Source organism: Dasypus novemcinctus, chromosome 19, assembly GCF_030445035.2.
Source record: "Dasypus novemcinctus isolate mDasNov1 chromosome 19, mDasNov1.1.hap2, whole genome shotgun sequence".
In the NCBI taxonomy this organism is placed as follows: Eukaryota; Metazoa; Chordata; class Mammalia; order Cingulata; family Dasypodidae; genus Dasypus; species Dasypus novemcinctus.
Window position 1 is genome coordinate 47,533,795 of NC_080691.1, and position 16,854 is coordinate 47,550,648.

The window sequence follows — 16,854 nt, forward strand, 5'->3', positions numbered from 1 at the left end:
CTCCTGCGGATGCGTCCATGCAGTGGGCACCAACCAAGCACCAGCATGCATCTGGCCCTGGTCTAGATGCTGAACCTACAGCAGGGTTTCTCCACCGTGGCCCGGTGGACATTTGATGCCAGACAGTTCTCTGTGGTAGGGAACATTCCAGGCATTGCAAGAAACTGAGCAGGATCCCTAACCTACCTCCACCCACCAGAGGCCAATAGAAATTCATCTTAGTTTGCCAGGGCTGCTATGACAAATAACAAGCACCAGTTGGCTTAAACCGGAGGAATTTATTATCTCACGGTTTTGGAGGCCAGAAGCAGGGCTTGCTTTCTCTTGGAGTCTATAGCATTCTGGCACACATGCATGCTCACTCTCTCCTTGTATCTGTTCCTCTGGTTTCTGCTAACTTTTTTTTTTTTTGGAGGTACCGGAGTTCTAACCCAGGGCCTCATATGTGGGAAGCAGGCGCTCAACCACTTGAGCTCCATCCACTTCTCTTCCACTGACTTCCGGCCTGTACTTCCATGTCCAATTTCCATTGCTTATAAAGACCCCATCAGATGGACTGAGGCCCACCCTGACTCACTTTGGCCTCCTCTACATAAAGACTTTCCGAGGTCCTGTTCACAAATGAGTCCCCACCCTGACTTGCCTTCACATCTTCCAAGATCCTATTTAAATATGGGTTTCAGTCCCACAGGAATGTAGTTTAAGACCAGAATATGTCTTTCGTGGGGGACATGATCTAATCCCCAACACACAATCACCTCCCAGTTGTGACAAAAATATCTCCACAGTTTGCCATGTGTTCCCCAGTGGGGGCCAAAGCACCCCACAGAGCTCGCCTTGCAGGCAACGCACGAAATGGCATGCAGAATGGGTGATAAGTGATGATGCCAAATGTGACAGTTGAAAGTTCTTCTATAAATCCCAAAAAGAAAAAGATTATGTTTTTGAAGGAATCTCTTCCTGTGGGTATGAGACCCTTTCGATTGAACTACGTCAGAGAGGCGTGACTCAGGTTGAGTCTCTGCCCTCTTGCTGTGTCTTATATCAACAGAGACACTGAGAAAGAAAGCTGCCGTTTTTAGACCCTGCTGTGTGAGACAGGACTCGAGGATGGCTAGCAGCCGAAGCTTAACACAAAGCCCCCAAGAGGCTGGGCCCACGGAGCAGCTCAAGGCTGAAGAGACAACCCTGTGCCTGGGTGCTGAGCTGAGCTCCAGGAGATTAGGTAGAGATCCAGGGAAGGCAGAGACCCTGGCAGAGAGCGGCGGCCGTCTTGCTTCACCGCACAGCAGGACCCTGAGAAAGCCTCTCTGCTGATGCCTTGCTTTGGACATTTCACTGCCTCGAAATTATAAGCTTTTAGCCCTAATAAAATTCCCATTATAAAAGCCAACCCATTTCTGGTACTTTGCATCAGCAGCCCTGTGGCAAACTAAGACACAAAGGAAAGTGGAGGAGGGTTTTGGGAGGCTGCATGAGGGAGGCCACACTTCTGTACCTGTCTCAAAGGTCTCAGTGGAAGGGGCCATCTGAGCCAAGACCTGAGGTGGGGGCCAGGAACCTGCAACTTAACAAACCTCGCAGGGGACCACACTTGCAGACATACAGGCCCAGGTCTCTAGAGAGAATCCCCAAGGGAAGGAAATGCCCAGATGTGGGAAGGCTGAGGTGTCCCCAAATAAGGGGTGTTGGCCACCAGCTAAGTCGTGGGTTCTGTGGCTTTTGCTTCCTCGATGGTGACACATGGGACCTTGGCCAAATGATTAGACACCCGTGCCTCGGTTTCCCCTCCTGTCAAGGGAGATAGCTGCTGCCTTCTTCAGAGGGTTGTTTAAGCATGGAATTTGTAGACAGCTCCTGGCATGAATTACGCACTTAAAAACCAATGGTGGGAAGCTGATTTGGCCCAATGGATAGGGCATCCGCCTACCACATGGGAGGTCCAAGGTTCAAACCCAGGGCCCCCTGACCTGTGTGAGGAGCTGGCCCACATGCAGTGCTGATGCGCGCAAGGAGTGCCATGCCAAGCAGGGGTGTCCCCCGCGTACGGGAACCCCATGGGCAAGGAGTGCGCCCCACAAGGGGAGCCGCCCAGCACGAAAAAAGTGCAGCCTGCCCAGGGATGGTGCTGCACACATGGAGAGCTGATGCAGCAAGATGATGCAACAAAATGAGAAACAGATTCTGGGTGCCGCTGACAAGAATACAAGCAGATACAGAAAAACACACAGCAAATGGACACAGAGAGCAGACAACTGAGGGGAGCGGGAAAGGGGCAAGATAAAAAATAAGTCTTAAAAAAAAAAAACCAGTGGCAGGGGAGAGGAATGTGGCTCAAGCAGTTGAGCACCTGCCACACACACGGGAGGGGGTTTGGGTCCCAGTGCCTCCTAAAGAAGACAAACAATGAGCAGACATCAAACAAAACAATGAGCATATAACAAGCAAAAATAACAAGCAGACAATGAGCAAAAAAATGAGCAAGACAACGAGCAAACAACGAGCAGACAATGAGCAAAAACAAATGAGCAGGGAGTAGCTGTAGCTAAAGAAGTTGGGTGCCCACCTCCCACAGGGGAGGTCCTGGGTTTGGTTCCTGGTGCCTCCTAAAGAAAAAACAAACAGCCAACAAGCAATAAGCAAAACCAACGAACAGACAAATGAGCGAGCCGTGGCGGCGGACGGCGGCGCGAAACGAGTGGGCATTGGCATTGTCAGTTGCTCTTCCATGAAGACTTTCCTCATGAAAAGAGGGTTTTCCCAGGATGCTAAACCCAAGACACCCTCCAACCTTGGGCAAAACAGACAGCAGTCACCTTGGTGGAAAGGGTCCTTTTCCAAGCCCCAGCCCCGTCCTGCCTCCAGGGCACAAGCGGGCAAGGGGAAAGAGACCCCAGAGTAGACACCCCCGAGCTTTGCACAAGCCTGACTGGGTGCTGGCCTGTTAGGGACTGAACTGTGTCTCCCAAAGAGGCACGTTCAGGGGAGCAGATGTAGCTCAGTGGTTGAGCACCTGCTTCCCATATATGAGGTCCTGGGTTCAATCCCTGGTACCTCCTAAAAAAAAAAAGAAGGTATGATCAAGTTCTACCCCATCCTTGGTCCCATGACCTTATTTAGAAATAGGGTCTTTGAAGCTATTACTCCTTAAAATGAGGCCAAGCTGGGTCAGAGTGGGCCCTCATCCAGAACCTCTGGTGTCCTTATAAGGAGAGCAGATGTGACACAGTCAATAGGAGACCGACAGAAGGTGGCCGTGTGACAGAGGCAGAGACAGACTTGCGCCATGGACGCCCAGCGAGCCCTGTCCAGCACCCGAGGGGCACCTGGATTTCAGACTTGTAGCCTCTAACCCGCGAGAGCATACATTGCTCTTCTTTGTGGTACTTTGGGGCCGCAGCCCCGGCCACCTAAGACACGGCTGACGTGCTGCTGGTCCAGGGCAGGGCGACGGCCGTCCCCGAGCCTGGGCAGAACGCGAGGAGCCGGCCGCCCTCCCGCCCTGGCACAGGCCGCGCCTCACCTGATGGCGGTGAGCGCGCGGGCGGCCTTGCTGCGGATGCTGGCGCTGGCGCTGAGGAGCTTCTCCCTGAGGTAGGGCACGACGCGGCTGCTGAGGGCCTCGGAGGCGTCCTCCTGCAGGCAGGGGGCCAGCGTGTCCAGAATGAGCTCCTGGATGCCTTCCTCCTCCCGCGGCAGCTTCCACACCAGCGAGGGGATCAGGCCATTCTGGACGATGCCCCGGGCCCCTGCGGGACAGGAGCGGGCGTTGAGGGCCAGAGCCCCCCACCACACCACGGGTTGGCCGGGCAGGACCGGGGAGCGTCTGCGGGACCCTTGGGTGCGCTTGGCAAAGCATCTTGCAGATGCCCCTCCCCACCCCCACCCCGCCACCGCCAGGCAGGGGCCAGCAGGAGGCTGTGGGTGGACAGTCATGGCGGGAGCTGGGATGAGAGCCAAGACGGGCCCGTGTGGAGGCCCCAAGGGACCCCGAGAGGTGCCGCCGGCCTTTGGTTATCTGTAATTCAGAGAGCGTGGGCCTGGGATGCAGGAGCCAACTGCCCCAAAGACCACACAACGGGCCCCCTCCCCTCCTCCCTGCTCCACCCCGCACCATGGGGAGGGTGACCAGTCTATATCCCCAACATCTCTAAGCTGCTGGGGTCCCCAGCCAGAGCTGGGCAGCCCTTGGGGATGGAGAAGGAGCGCTTGGAATTGAGGCAGGGCCAGAAGATGAAGCAGCTACACCAAAAAGGGCTTGTGCCCCAAATGTGCAGGACGTCCAAAGGGTCTAGCCCCGGAGTCTTGTGGGACTTTGGCTCCTGTGGAAATGGGGGGGGAGGGGTTCCACATTGCACAGCAGGGACCCAAGGGACTGGGAGGAGCCTAACTAAGCACAAGGAAGGGAGACCCCCCAGGAGTGGGTTCTGCCTGGCTCCCTCCTGCTCCCCCGTCCCCATCCTGGGAAGGAAAAGGGCCATTTTTACCTGAGCTGAGGCTGCCAGAGCGGAACCCAGAAACCTGCCCGCACAGGCCGCACCCCAAGGGGCTCAGCTCACGTGTGACCAGAACTGCTCCCATGGGCCCAGGGGGGAGTGAGCGGGAGCCCCTGGTGCGGGGTTCTGCAGCTTCTGCCGGCCTCCCCAGCGGCCCCAGGCTGCCCACTGCAAAGCCATCTAGAACCCCCAGGAGTGTGGGATGGGGGTGGCCACTACAAACACCCTCTCTTCCGCCCTCCCCAGCTAAACCCTTTAATTTACTCTAGAGAGCCAAATAAACAGGTTAATTAGCCTAAAGGTCTCTGAGTGCCAATTAGCACCAGGGATTTCCCCTTTGAAGACAGCACCTCGGCCCTGCTCCCTTCCTCCCTGAGGCCTTTAAATGGCAGGTGCCCGGGCTGCAGGGTGGGGAGTGAGGAAGTTGGAGAAGTTAGAGGGGTGTTCGTGGCCCCAGCTCCCCTCACGGCCCCTGGTGCCCCTGGCCAGCCTCTCAGTGTAGAACAGCTTGCTCTACCCTATCTGTTCTTGGGGTGCTCATGACCCAACAAAAGCAGCTCCCTGTTCCTTCAGGTGTGTTTACTGTCAGGCTTTGTAAGATTCCATAGCCAAAGATTTCCCAGCTGTGTGACCTTGGGCAGTTACCTAACGTCTCTGAGCCTGGTTTTTCATCATTCAAACGGGCCTACCTGGCAAGGGGTTGTGAAGAAATAACAAAGTAGTGTGGGGTGGGTGGTTTTGACATGCTCCATGTGCTCTGGATTTCTGCATCTGTGTAAAGGACTGTCACTCCCAACATCTGGGCCTAGCACTGCCCAGATGGTTGGTAGAATTTGGCCTAGTCTCAAATTCCACCAACACGGAGTCCCAGCTGCAAGCAAGAGCCTGCTGGGTTAGGGGGTGTGACATAGAGACAAAACCTGCACAGGTCCTGCCCTGCCGGAGCACCGGCTGCTGGGGCTGTCCCCAAGCTCCCTCTCCTGGTGGCCCTGAGCCCCACTCCTCCTTAGCCCTCCCCTCCCGGCCTCCTGCTTGGGCTCTGCCTTCCCACAAGCACCTGCCTGCCCTTCCCCAGCTGAGTCACACCTGCCCCCCACCACGAGCCCAACTCAGCCAAGACCCAGGCAGGCCCCTCCTCGCAGCAGGGAGGTGACCATTGGAGCTGGCCTTCCAAGAAGGATTCTGCTGGCAGATGGAGAGTAAGGCTGCAAGACTGGGAGGACACCTGAGCGAAGGCCTTGGGGGGTGTAAATTTGTGAATCCTGAAATTGGGGCTGGATCTCCCTTGTACCTAGGTCAGTTGGGGCCTCCTAGGAAGTCCGCAGGGACAGGCATTGCTGCTGGACCTACAGCTGTCACACGCTGGGGGGCAGGAGGGGGCAGAGGAAGGGAACTGTGGTCAGAAAGCCAAAGGCTGGAGTCGATCGCTGTCCCCACTGCCCTCCCGGGGCCCAGAGAAGCGACGCCATTGCTCAAGGTCCCAGGGCAGGTGGGTGCTCAGCCAGGACCCTCTCAGCCGCCATCCCCCGGGTTTTGTTTCACTGCTCCTAGAAATGCTAAGCACCAGGATCCGGGTCCGTTAAAAATAAAACGCGTGCCGAGTGCCTCTCCGTTCACTTTTGCTTCTTTCCAGCTAAAAGGAGAGTCGCAGGCCTGGCTATTTATAACTAACCCAGATCTGCAACTGCTTATTCAAGGTGGGGGGCTGAGGGTGCACATAGACCCCAAGGAAACAAGCCAGTGACACCCACCCGGAGAGGGGGTGGAGGCTGGAAGGACGGGGAGGGGGCACAGGGAAGAGCCAGCAGGACAGGATGGGACCCATGGAAGCCAGGCCTGGTCATTGGCCAGCACACGCCAGACAAGCAGGACACCCCACCCCACCATCGGGAAACAAGAAATGGGCAGGAGAGTCGGCCAGGGATAGGGTGACACATTCTAGGGGGACGGAGGGGAGGCCAGGCAGAGGGGAATGCTGAGGACAGGCAGGAAACACAGTTGTGGTTGGGGAAGGGTCTGGTGCGGTGGGCAGGCAGGGGCCGTGGCAGGATCACCGGGCGATGAGTAAGAGAGATCCACTGGGATTGAAGGGTCATGGAGGCCCCTGGCATGGAGCCACCTGCCGTGGAAGCTTGGTCATTGCTGTAGGTTGAACTGTGTCCCCCCAAAAAGATATGTTCAAGTCCTAACCTCATGTACCCCAGAATGTGACCTTATTTGGAAACAGAGTCATTGAAGATGGAATTAGGCAAGTTAAAACAACGTCTTTTTGGAGCAGGGTGGGCCCTTCATCCAATAGGTCTGGTGTCCTTATACGAAGAGGAGAAAAGATACAGAGATGCAGAGAGAGAATACCATGTGAAGAAGAAGACACACAGGGAGAAGGTGGCCACGTGGAGTCGGAGGCAGAGACAGCAGTGAGGCACATCTACAAGCCAGGAAAGCCAAGGAACCCCAAGAAACCCTGAGGAGTGCCAAGGAGCACCAAGGAATGCCAAGGAAGTGTAAAATGAATGCCAAGGAGTGCCAAAGAATGTTAAGGAACCCCAAGGAACCCCAGGGAATGCCAAGGAACATAAAGGAATGCCAAAGCACCAAGGAATTCCAAGGAATGCCTAGGAATACCAAGGAACATTAAGGAAGGCCAAGGAACACCAAGGAGTGCAAAGGAACATGAAGGAGCACCAAGGAGTGCCAAGGAACTCCTAGGAACCCCAAGGAAGGCCAAGGAACCCTAAGGAATACCAGAACTGCCGAGGAACATCAAGGAATGCCAAAGAGTGTCAAGGAACACCAAGGAGCACCAGGGAATCCTGAGGAGGGCCAAGGAGCACCAAGGAACACTAAGGAACTCCTAGGAACCCCAAGGAAGGCCAAGGAACCCCAAAGAACCCAAGAAATGCCAAGTAACCCCAAGGGACATCAAGAAACTCCAAAGAATGCCCAGGAGTGCCAAGGAGTGTCAGGAACCATCAGATCCTGGAAGAGGCAAGGAAAGATCCTTCACTAGAGCCTTCAGAAGGAGCATGACCCTGCTGACACCTTGATTCCAGACTTCTAGCCTCAGAAACCGTGAAACAATACATTTCTGTGGTTTAGTCCTCATTTGTGGTATTTTGATATGACAGCCCTAGGAAACTAAGATAATCACTTCCTGGAAGAGGGATTGACAGCACTTGAGGGGCCTCTCCTGGCCAGCTGTCCCTGCTTGGGTGGTGAGATGCCAGTAGGGCCACTGCAGAGCCCCTGCGGTTCTATCCCTACCCTGTCCTCCTAGCCAGAGAGCACTCAGGGGTGGGGCACTGGCCTCCAGGTCCTGGTCCCAGCCCAGTCCCTCATGCGCCAGGGTCAGCATATTCCCATCCCATGCCCAGTGCCCACCACTCCCCACCAAGCTCCACCTGATCTGTTAGTCCTGTGTGGATCTGGCGTCCTGAACTCCTGGCACGCTGATGCCCACCGAAGCCTGCCTTTGCTCTCTGGCCTCAGTTTACCTGGCTGGTCACTTGTCCCTTCTTAAAATACCCTCCTCCCGTGGCTCTGGACCCCCCATTCCCAATTTTCCCACCACCTCTCCAACTGCTTCCATTCCTTCATCAGTCCAGCTCCCTCGTTGGCCCCTCCAAGCTCCCCCATCTCTCCATGGCCACAGCCACCACATGCACCCCCATAACCACCATGCCACCTCCTGACACACAGTCTCGCCAGTGATCTCACAACTGCAGCAGGTCCTATGGTGGCCTCAGCCTCGTGGACTTACATTATGGATTGAATCGTGACCCCCACAAAGACAAGTTCAAGTCCTAATCGCCGGTCTGTGAAGGTGAATTCATTTGTAAGTAGGACCTTCGATGATTTTATTAGTTAAAAATGGAGCCAAACTGGATTATGGGTGGGCCTGAAAACAAGATGGCTGGACTCTTTATAGGCTGACAATATTTGGCCACAGTAGTAGAAGATGGACGGGGAGAGAGACAGCCTCGCAACAGAGGCAAAGGCTGAGTCATGGGTTGCCAGCAGGCTACCACCAGAACACTATAGAATTCGGAGAAAGCAAGGCCCTGCCGACAACTTGATTTTGGACTTCCAACCTCCAAAACTGAGAGACAATAAATTCCTGTTGTTCAGGCCATGCAGTCTATGGTATTTGTTATAGCAGCCCTGGCAAACAAAGACAACTTACTCCTCTGCTCTTTCATATTTCCTTTGGGCTGACTAATTAATTATTATTAAATTACATGGGTCAGGACAATTCTATATTGTTAAGGGAAGGACACCTGCTATAAATAAACATGAAACCCACTCCTGCCATCCTCCTCACGTTGAAAATGCTCATCTTAAAACTCCCCTGTGGGTCTTATGTCGACATCCCCAATCCTGTCCAAGGACCCCCAGCTGGCATGACTGTTCCTGGGCCCCCTCCAGCCTCAGGTCTTGGCATCCTCACACTCGCTGGCTCTGGCCACTGGATCTTCTCTGTGTTCCTTGGATGCCTCACACAGCTCTCCTGGAGCGCAATTTTCTCTTGCCGGTGTAACTACCACCTCCGCTCTTGCTGCAGCCCCAGGAAGCTGTTCTGGGCCTGGGGTTCCCCTGGGGGAGCTCCTCTGTCAGCCTTCACCCAAAGGTACCGGCAGGATTCTTGTTCACTATCTGCCCCTGCCCACAGGTAGGAGGCTCTACCAGACATCGGGCTAGATCACTGGTTGCCCAGCATGCAGAACTGTCATCTGAACAAACACAATCATTGGCTGGACGCCAGGTGAGATGAAACGCCCACCCCCTTCCCTCCAGATGGCCATGAGAACCAGGCCAGGCAGGGCAGCCAACCCCAGCAGGCCCCTCCACGGGCCAGCTTCTGACCTCACACCTGGACTACTATCGGGGTCACCTGGGTTTGCCCCTGCAAACAGCTCAACTCTGACCTGATTCTGCAGCAGAAACTGCCTTTGCCCATCTCCAAATTCCTTTCTTTGGTACATGTTTCCATGTGCATTTCCTTTTTTTTTTTTTGAGGTACCCGGGGTCAGGGATTGAACCCAGGACCTCATATGTGGGAAGCTGGCGCTCAACCACTCAGCCACATTGGCTCCCCTGAGTTGGTTTTTTCATTTGTTTTGCTTATTGTTTGTTTTTTTAGGAGGCACCTGGAACCAAACTCAGGACCTCCCATGTGGGAAGCGGGTACTCAAGCGCTTGAGCCCTATCTGCTTCCCTACGTATATTAATCCTCAGAATCACCCTGTAAGGATAACCTGTAAGTATCTGCTTTTGACAGAAGAGGAAACCAGAGGTCAGCCAGGTTTAGAAAGAGCTCATCTGAGGGAGTACAGGTGGTAGCAATGGAGCTGGACCTTCCCTTCACCCCCGACCGCCTCTTGCTTCTGACCCACCCCAGGGCCCGTGCCCATCATCTGCCTGGCTCCTTCCTCCTGGACAGAGCTCCAGCCTGCTGGTGTGGAGGACACGCACACACTAAGGCCTCAATTGCTGGGGGAATTCCTCCATCCTCACTGGCCACCTCCTGCGATGCCCATAACTAACAGTGCCCTGCCCCTTACAGTCTGGGCAGTGCCTTCACAGGCAGGCAGTGCCCCTGGGGCATGTGAGGCAATCGACTCCATTTCCCAGCAATCCCTAGAATGAAGTTGCAGAATGAAGTTGCAGAATGAAGTAAGGCTGCCACAGCAGCCGGCGGGCAGAGCCAGACCGACGCCCAGCCTCCTGACCGCAGGCCTGCGCTCTGGCGGTCAGCACACTCGACCCCTGTGGACAGTCCGTTTCAGTGCTTCTGCCCACCACGTGTGATCCGTGTAACTTGACCATGAAGGTGTAAAGCGGTAACAAAGGTGTTAGCTGGGATGCGAGGGCAGTTCACTGGGGATGCTCTAAGATGCTCAAAGCTCCAGGATACCAGTAGTGAAAGGTCACAGGTGCCGCTGGGATCATCTTGACCCTCTGGTCCTCCATCACTGCCTCACTGGCCTGAGTCCTTAAGGTGGAGAAGGGAGGGGTCCCTGGTTGGAGACACACAGATGGGCTCCAGGATCCTGGAACACCCTGATTTTGAAAGCAGAATTCAGAATCCTGTTGAGGGTCCCAGGGCTCCCCTGAGCTTTCCAAAGGCACCAGTGGGGCCCTGACCTCAACTGGGCTGGCTCCTTGCTGCTCATCGGCCTTTCTCCCTCCTGAGAGGTTCCTCACCTTCAAAGGCAACCTTTCCTTGGGACCGGGGACCCCAGGGACCCCTGGAGGGGCGCTGGGGGTGATGAGGTGGTGTGAGGAGCAGAGATGAACAATGCCTCCTCCCATGGCTGCACAAACCTCACCGGTGTTAAATCTTTAGGGTTTGCAAAGCCCTTTCACACATTCTACGGACTGTCGCAGCCCCCCTCCGCAGAGAAACAGGCTGGGAAAGGGCAGTGTGTTGCCCAATGTCGCAGAGCTCAGAAGGTGCCCGCTGGGTTCGAACCCGAGGCCCGAGGAGACGATCGGGGTCGGGAAGAGCGGCGGAGGGGGCCGGGGCGTTACAGCGTTCTCGAGCGGCCTTTCCCGATGGGCTCCAGGGCCTCGGCGCAGCCGGGACTGGGCACGCCGGCGCGGACAGCGCGTGCGGGACTGCGGCGCGCGCGGAGCGGCGGCCCCGCCCCCGCCCGCCTCCATTGGACCGCGGGCGCGTCCGTCCGCCGCCGGCGCCCAATGGGTGGCGAGCCAGAGCTCGTGGCGGGGCGGTGGCGCCCGGCGCGTGGTGCCCGGGCGGGCGCGCCGCATCCCCGCCCGCGGTTGGCCTGGCAACGCGCTGCGCTCGCGGCTCCGCCCCCTGCCGGCGGCGCGGGGCGGGTGGACCCGCGGGCGGGCGGCGCGGGAGGCGGCGGGAGGGAGCAGGCCGGCCCCAGCGTATGCGCCGCCCGCGGTCCGGTCACGTCCCCGCGCGGGCGCCCGCGTCGTGCGGAACGAGGGCGCCGCCGCCCCGCTCCGCCCGGAGAGCTCGGCCGATGCTCGGCGCCGCGGCCCGGAGGTGAGTGAACGACCCGCGGCGGGGAGCGCGCGGCGGCGCCTCGGGGCCGGGGGCGCGGCCGGGGCGTCCAGCCCCCCTCAGACATCTCCCCTCCCCCGGCGCCCCGCCCGGGCCTTTGTGCGCGGGATCCGCCCCGGCGGGGGGCCCCGGGGCGCGGCTCTAGGGATGCCCGGCCGGGGTGGGGGCGGCGGGGCCGGGGCTGCCCGCGAGGTGGGCGGGGGGCGGCGGACCCGGGCAGGTGCCGGGGCGGGGCCGCCGGCGAGGGTGGGCAGGGGGGCGGCGGGGCCGAGGCCGCCCGCGCCGCGCGACCTGCGGGAGCGGGCTGGGGAGGGGGTCTCCTCCCGGTGCGCGGGGCGGGGAGGGGACGCCCGGGGGGCGGGAGCGCAGACGCGTGGCCTTGGCCCGCACGCCGGCGAGGGCCCCGGAGGCCTGGGCCCGGCGCGGACTGGGCTCCGCTTTCGGTCATCGCTGCTGCAGCGAGCAGGTTCCTCCGAGGCATTTAGAGCCAGAGATGAGTATCGACCCGCTGCGATTGTCATAGGTTCCCGACTCGGTATTTTTTTCCCTTAAAAGGCGGTGGGGGCGTTTGGGGGGAGGGGTGCGAGGACCTCGGGGCTGGGGCTCCGTCTCCTGCGGATCCGAGGGGGGCTCTCTGCCTTTCTACGGCGGTGCTGAGCCTCCCAGGGTGGTGGTGGCTGGAATCCGCCTAGGCCCAGAATGGGGGGTTTTCTGTCACAGGAGGAAAGAGGATGGGAGGGCGGTGCCCGGGACCGGGTTCCCTGGAGTCCAGGGCTCCAGGTGGAGGGGCTCCTGGGTAGGCGACACCAATCGTAGGGAGGAGCCGCGTCCCTTGGCTGGCCCCTTTCTGCTCTAGTGATATCCTTGCCCTGGGGACCGAGCTGCCCGCAACTCTTGACTGCAGAAGGCTCTGTGGCCAAATTTGATTAAACAAATATTTATTGAGCACTGCTCCCCCAGGGCCAGGCTCGGGATGGATGCGGGGTAGAGGCGCCTGGGGCCTGTCCTCCAGGACTGATTCACCACCCCATGGGGAGAAGCATGTCTGTGCAGAAAACCTAGGGCCTGGGGAGGGACCTGGGAGGTGTGACCCAGGCTGGGGGACCAGGCAGGCTTCTGGGCAAGGTGACATTTGAACTGGAGCTTGAAGGACATGGCCCAGTTGGGGTGGGCATGGCAGGTGGAGGGCAGAGAGTAGCCCGAGACTTGGGTGGGAGCATGGGGTGGGCTTGGCCCATGGAGGTGAGGTGGGAAAGGTGGGTTGGGGCTACACAGGTGGCTGCAGGAAAGTGTGGGGACAGTGGGATGGCCCTTCTTGTTAGCTGTGGTCCCTCCAGCCTCCTCTTCCGGGAAAGGGAGAAGCTTCTGAGACCCACTTGTGTGGCCCATTGAGGTGGGCCGAGCCTGGAGAAGAGCTCTGAGGACCCCAGAGGGTGCCTTGCCGCCCGGGGTCACCAACCACCCTGCCCTCTCCTTGGCTGGGATGAGGGCCACCTGCCGTGGGGTGTGATGATTAGCTGATGACTGGATCTCTGGAATGTGGAGGTTTGGGAGCAGTGACCATGGAAGCCAGCCCTTGAGGACATGCTGCCTCTCGGCCTGCCTGTCTCTCCAGAGGAGATGAGACAATGGCATTTGGGTGGGTTTTTAAAACCCTTCCTGTGTGTTCCTCTGACAGGCGCCAATTTTCCAAGACAGAAGGGGAATGAGACCAGGCAGGAGGGCTGGCATCCTCTTCTGTCCCAGAGAGCCTCGCTTGTGGGGTTGTTTTCAGCTCACCCCCTGCAGGGCCTGTCAGTGACTCCTCTTTATGCACATGCCTCCTGCCTCCCCTTCCTTATACACGTACTGGCTTGCAGTGGCAGCCCAGGTTGCTGTGGCGTGAGCGGGGCCTACCTGCCCTCATGGGGCCTGTGCTCTGTGCCCAGCACAGTGGGGACCTGGCCTGCCCTGGGACACGATGTGGGACATGGCAGAACACCCCTGGCTTCTCAGCCCTTCTGTTTCCTGGAGTCCCTGGAAGAAAAGTATCTCAGTCTGCATCTCAGAAGCTTCTAGGGAGATTCTGGGAACTTCTGGGTAATCGGGTAGACTGGGCAAGGCCCAGTGCCCCCTCACCCCCCAAGGGAGGCCCACCTCAGGGGGATGTAGAATGTCGGGGAGACCAGCATGTGGTGACAGCAAGCACCATCATCCTTCCTGGAGCAAGGGTAAGGCAGCCCCGTGTGGCCCTGGGCCCTGCGCTAACCCTCAGAAAACTCACACTACCAAGAGTATAGAGGTGTCCTCTCTGCCACTGGCCATGGCCATGGTCACGGGAGTCCTGAAGGAGGGATATTAGAAGGCGGTCTTCCCACAGTCCCTGGAAAGAAAGCTGTGGTCGCAGAGCCTCCGGAGTGGCCTGCAAGCCAAGGGAAGTGGGCTCAGGTGCCAAGGACCAGCCCCAGGCAGGAGCCTGGAGCAGAGGCCACAGGGCGGCTTGTGCAGACCGGGCAGAGGCTCTCATGCAAGGGGGGTGAGACCCCAGCTCCTCCCCAGGCCTGGGCCAGCTGCCTCCTCTCTGTCCTCATCCTTAATGGAGTGCCCTGCCCAGGCCTCTTCTGGATCCCCTTCTGCATGCCGAGGCTGGCAGGGGACAGACCGACAGGGACCAGCTCATAGAGACCATCTCATGAATCCTGGGCCCATGGGAGGAGAGGTCAACCTCTGTCTGGAACCTGAGGAAGGAGAAGCAAGGGTTCGTCCATTCACTTATTCGGCTAATATTTACAATGCTGGGTGCATGCTGGGCGCAGTGCCAGGTGCAGGGATACGGTAGGGAGCAGGCGAGGCAGACACGGTGTTTGCTTATGACAATCACATCTGAGGTCAGAGACTGACAGTAACCAATGTGTGATTTAATGTGGGTAGGAGCTGTGCCATGAAGAAAAATAAAGCAGAGAGGGGAGGAGGTGGCCTGGGACTCTTCTGTGTGACAAGGGCATTGGAGCAGGTGCTGCGAAGGTAATGGGTGAAATACGTGGTTGACTGGGGAAGAACATTCGGGAGGAGGAACAGCAGGTGCGAAGGCACTGAAGCAGGACAGCACTTGGAAGGCCGGGTGCCTGAGCCTGGCAGGAAAAGTGTCAGGGTGAAGCGGGCTTCACGGGCCCTGGGGAGCTGGGAAGCCCTTGGCAGGTTTAAAGCAAAGATTCGATCTGATTAACACTTTGAATGATGTGGATTCTAGACTGGGAGTGAGGACAAGAGTGGAAGGCCTTCAGGGGGCCACTGCAACCTTCTAGGGGAGAGATGCTGGTGACCTAGATCAGGTGGGAGCAGTCGAGGTGGCAAGAAGTGGTTGGGTGGAAGAGATATTTTGAAGAGGAGCCGGGCAGACCTCCTGATGAATTGGACATGGACAATGTAAGGACAGCTGCTGGTTTGTGACCTGAGCCACTGAAGGGGTGGAGGTAGCATTGGCTGGGGAGGAAGAGAAAGAAAGGCTCACACACGAGGGGTGGGGAATCAGTTGGGTTTTCGGATGTGCTTGATCACCACTGGCAGACACTGGCGAGTGGGACAGTCAGGGGAGCGAGCAAGGCCTGAGACAGAACTCTGGAGTCCTTGGCACAGAGTCATGGGGAGCCCCTGGGACCAGTCAAGGCACTGGCTCAAATCACTTTGGGACTGAGGGTAAATGGGACCAGAAGAGGCCAGGCTGGGCCTGGGACAAGTTGGGAAGGGGCATCCCAAAAAACAGAGATTGGATGGGATTGGCCAATATGTGAGGTAAAGAGCCAAGTCCTGATGGTGAAATGGGAGCCTAGAGGACACACGAGCGGTCCTTCTTCACAGATTCTGTATTTGCACATTTACCTACTTGCTAAAATGAATTTGTAACCCCAAAGTCAGTATTTGTGGCACCTTCACGGGCATTCACAGATGTGCTCAGGTGGCAAAAACTTGGAGTCTCTTGCCGTGCATGTTTCCCGCTGAATTCAAACAAGGTGACATCCTGCCTTCTCATGTGAGCCCCCCGTACCATAAGCAGTACCCTTTGTGCTGTATATTTAGTGCCACTTTATCAGCATTTTTGTGCTTTTTGTTGATTTCCCTGTTTAAAATGGCCCCCATGTGTAGTGCTGAAGTGCTATCTAGTATTCCTAAGTGCAAGGCAGCGGTGATGTGCCTGACACAGAAAATACACGTGTTGGGATAAAGCTGCGTTCAGGCCTGGGTTATAGTGCAGTTGGCTGTGAGTTCATTGGTAATCAATTAATGATGTATTTTAAATAAGATATCTTCAAACAGAAACAAACGTAAAACAAGGTTGCATATCAGTCGGTTTGTGAAAATGCCAAGACCAGAGGGTCACAGGAACCCAACGCTTTCTTTCCCCCAGGAGCTGTTGTTTGGTACACATTAACTCATTGGCGGCGGCGACTTTAATAGACCTTCACTACCATGAATAACAAGAATCGACTGCATTTCCAGGAAGGAACATATGCTGGCAGGGCAAGGCCATGGGTGTGAAGGGGACTTAGGAACCGGCAAGTGTTGTCATGGGCAGAACCAGGCACGTAACTTGTGGGGCCCCATACAAGATGAAAATCTGGGGCCCCCTTGTTACAAACCATTAAGCCTTCCACAATGACAGCTACAGAGGTTCCACAGACACCCACCAGTGAAGCCAGGCCGGTCTTGGGCAAATTTGAGGTAGCCAGGGCGGGGTCTGCGGTAGGCTGCACCGTTCTCCATTCCACTCCACATCTCCTCCCGTTAGGCAAGTGGGCAAGGCCGTGTTTGGCACTCAGGACCGCTGGATCAGTGAGGCCTCGCCTACCCAGGGAGGTCGAAGCCTGAGAGCACATTTGAGAGTGCAGTTTCCTGCTCTGAGTTGTCACTTCTTCCTGTCTGCCAGTGGGCCCTCAGGCAGGAGGCTGCAGAGAAGCACAGATTGCGGACAGACGGATGGCTGAGGCTGGGTGGTCCCAGCAGCAGGCCTCAGGCAAGCGGTGGTGGGCAGCTTCCCACAATGACAGCTTCCTTGAGTGCACCTCTTTTCCAAAGGAACCTGCTCCATCACATAGTTTTGAATGATTTGCTTCCAAATTAAGGTATGACTTTTTTTTAGAGACGTCCCTGGAGAGCCCATCCAAAAATGCTAAGAAATGACTGTTAAAAGCCACGGTGCGGGGAGGGCCTGTGCCAACAGCATCAAGCCCCGCATTCCTTCTTGCAGCCTCCAACCAGAAATGCACCCCGGTCCTGAGGCCTCGTCCCTGCCAGCCAGGCCATGCGGACAGTGGTGAGTGCATACATCTCAGAAACCCTCTGGAA

At 57.2% G+C, this 16,854-nt stretch overlaps 2 protein-coding genes across 2 annotated transcripts in view; one reads left to right on the forward strand and one right to left on the reverse strand.

Annotated features, from left to right (window-relative positions):
- RSPH14 (radial spoke head 14 homolog) overlaps positions 1-16,854 on the reverse strand; it is a 79,859-nt gene that overhangs the window by 3,255 nt on the left and 59,750 nt on the right. Inside the window, exon 5 of the mRNA XM_004467706.3 lies at positions 3,524-3,749. Coding sequence (XP_004467763.2) covers positions 3,524-3,749 — 226 coding nt within the window. The remainder of the gene's footprint in view (positions 1-3,523; positions 3,750-16,854) is intronic.
- Positions 11,352-16,854, forward strand: part of GNAZ (G protein subunit alpha z) — a 48,563-nt gene continuing 43,060 nt past the window's right edge. Inside the window, exon 1 of the mRNA XM_004467704.4 lies at positions 11,352-11,514. The gene's annotated coding sequence lies outside the window, so the exon portion shown is untranslated. The remainder of the gene's footprint in view (positions 11,515-16,854) is intronic.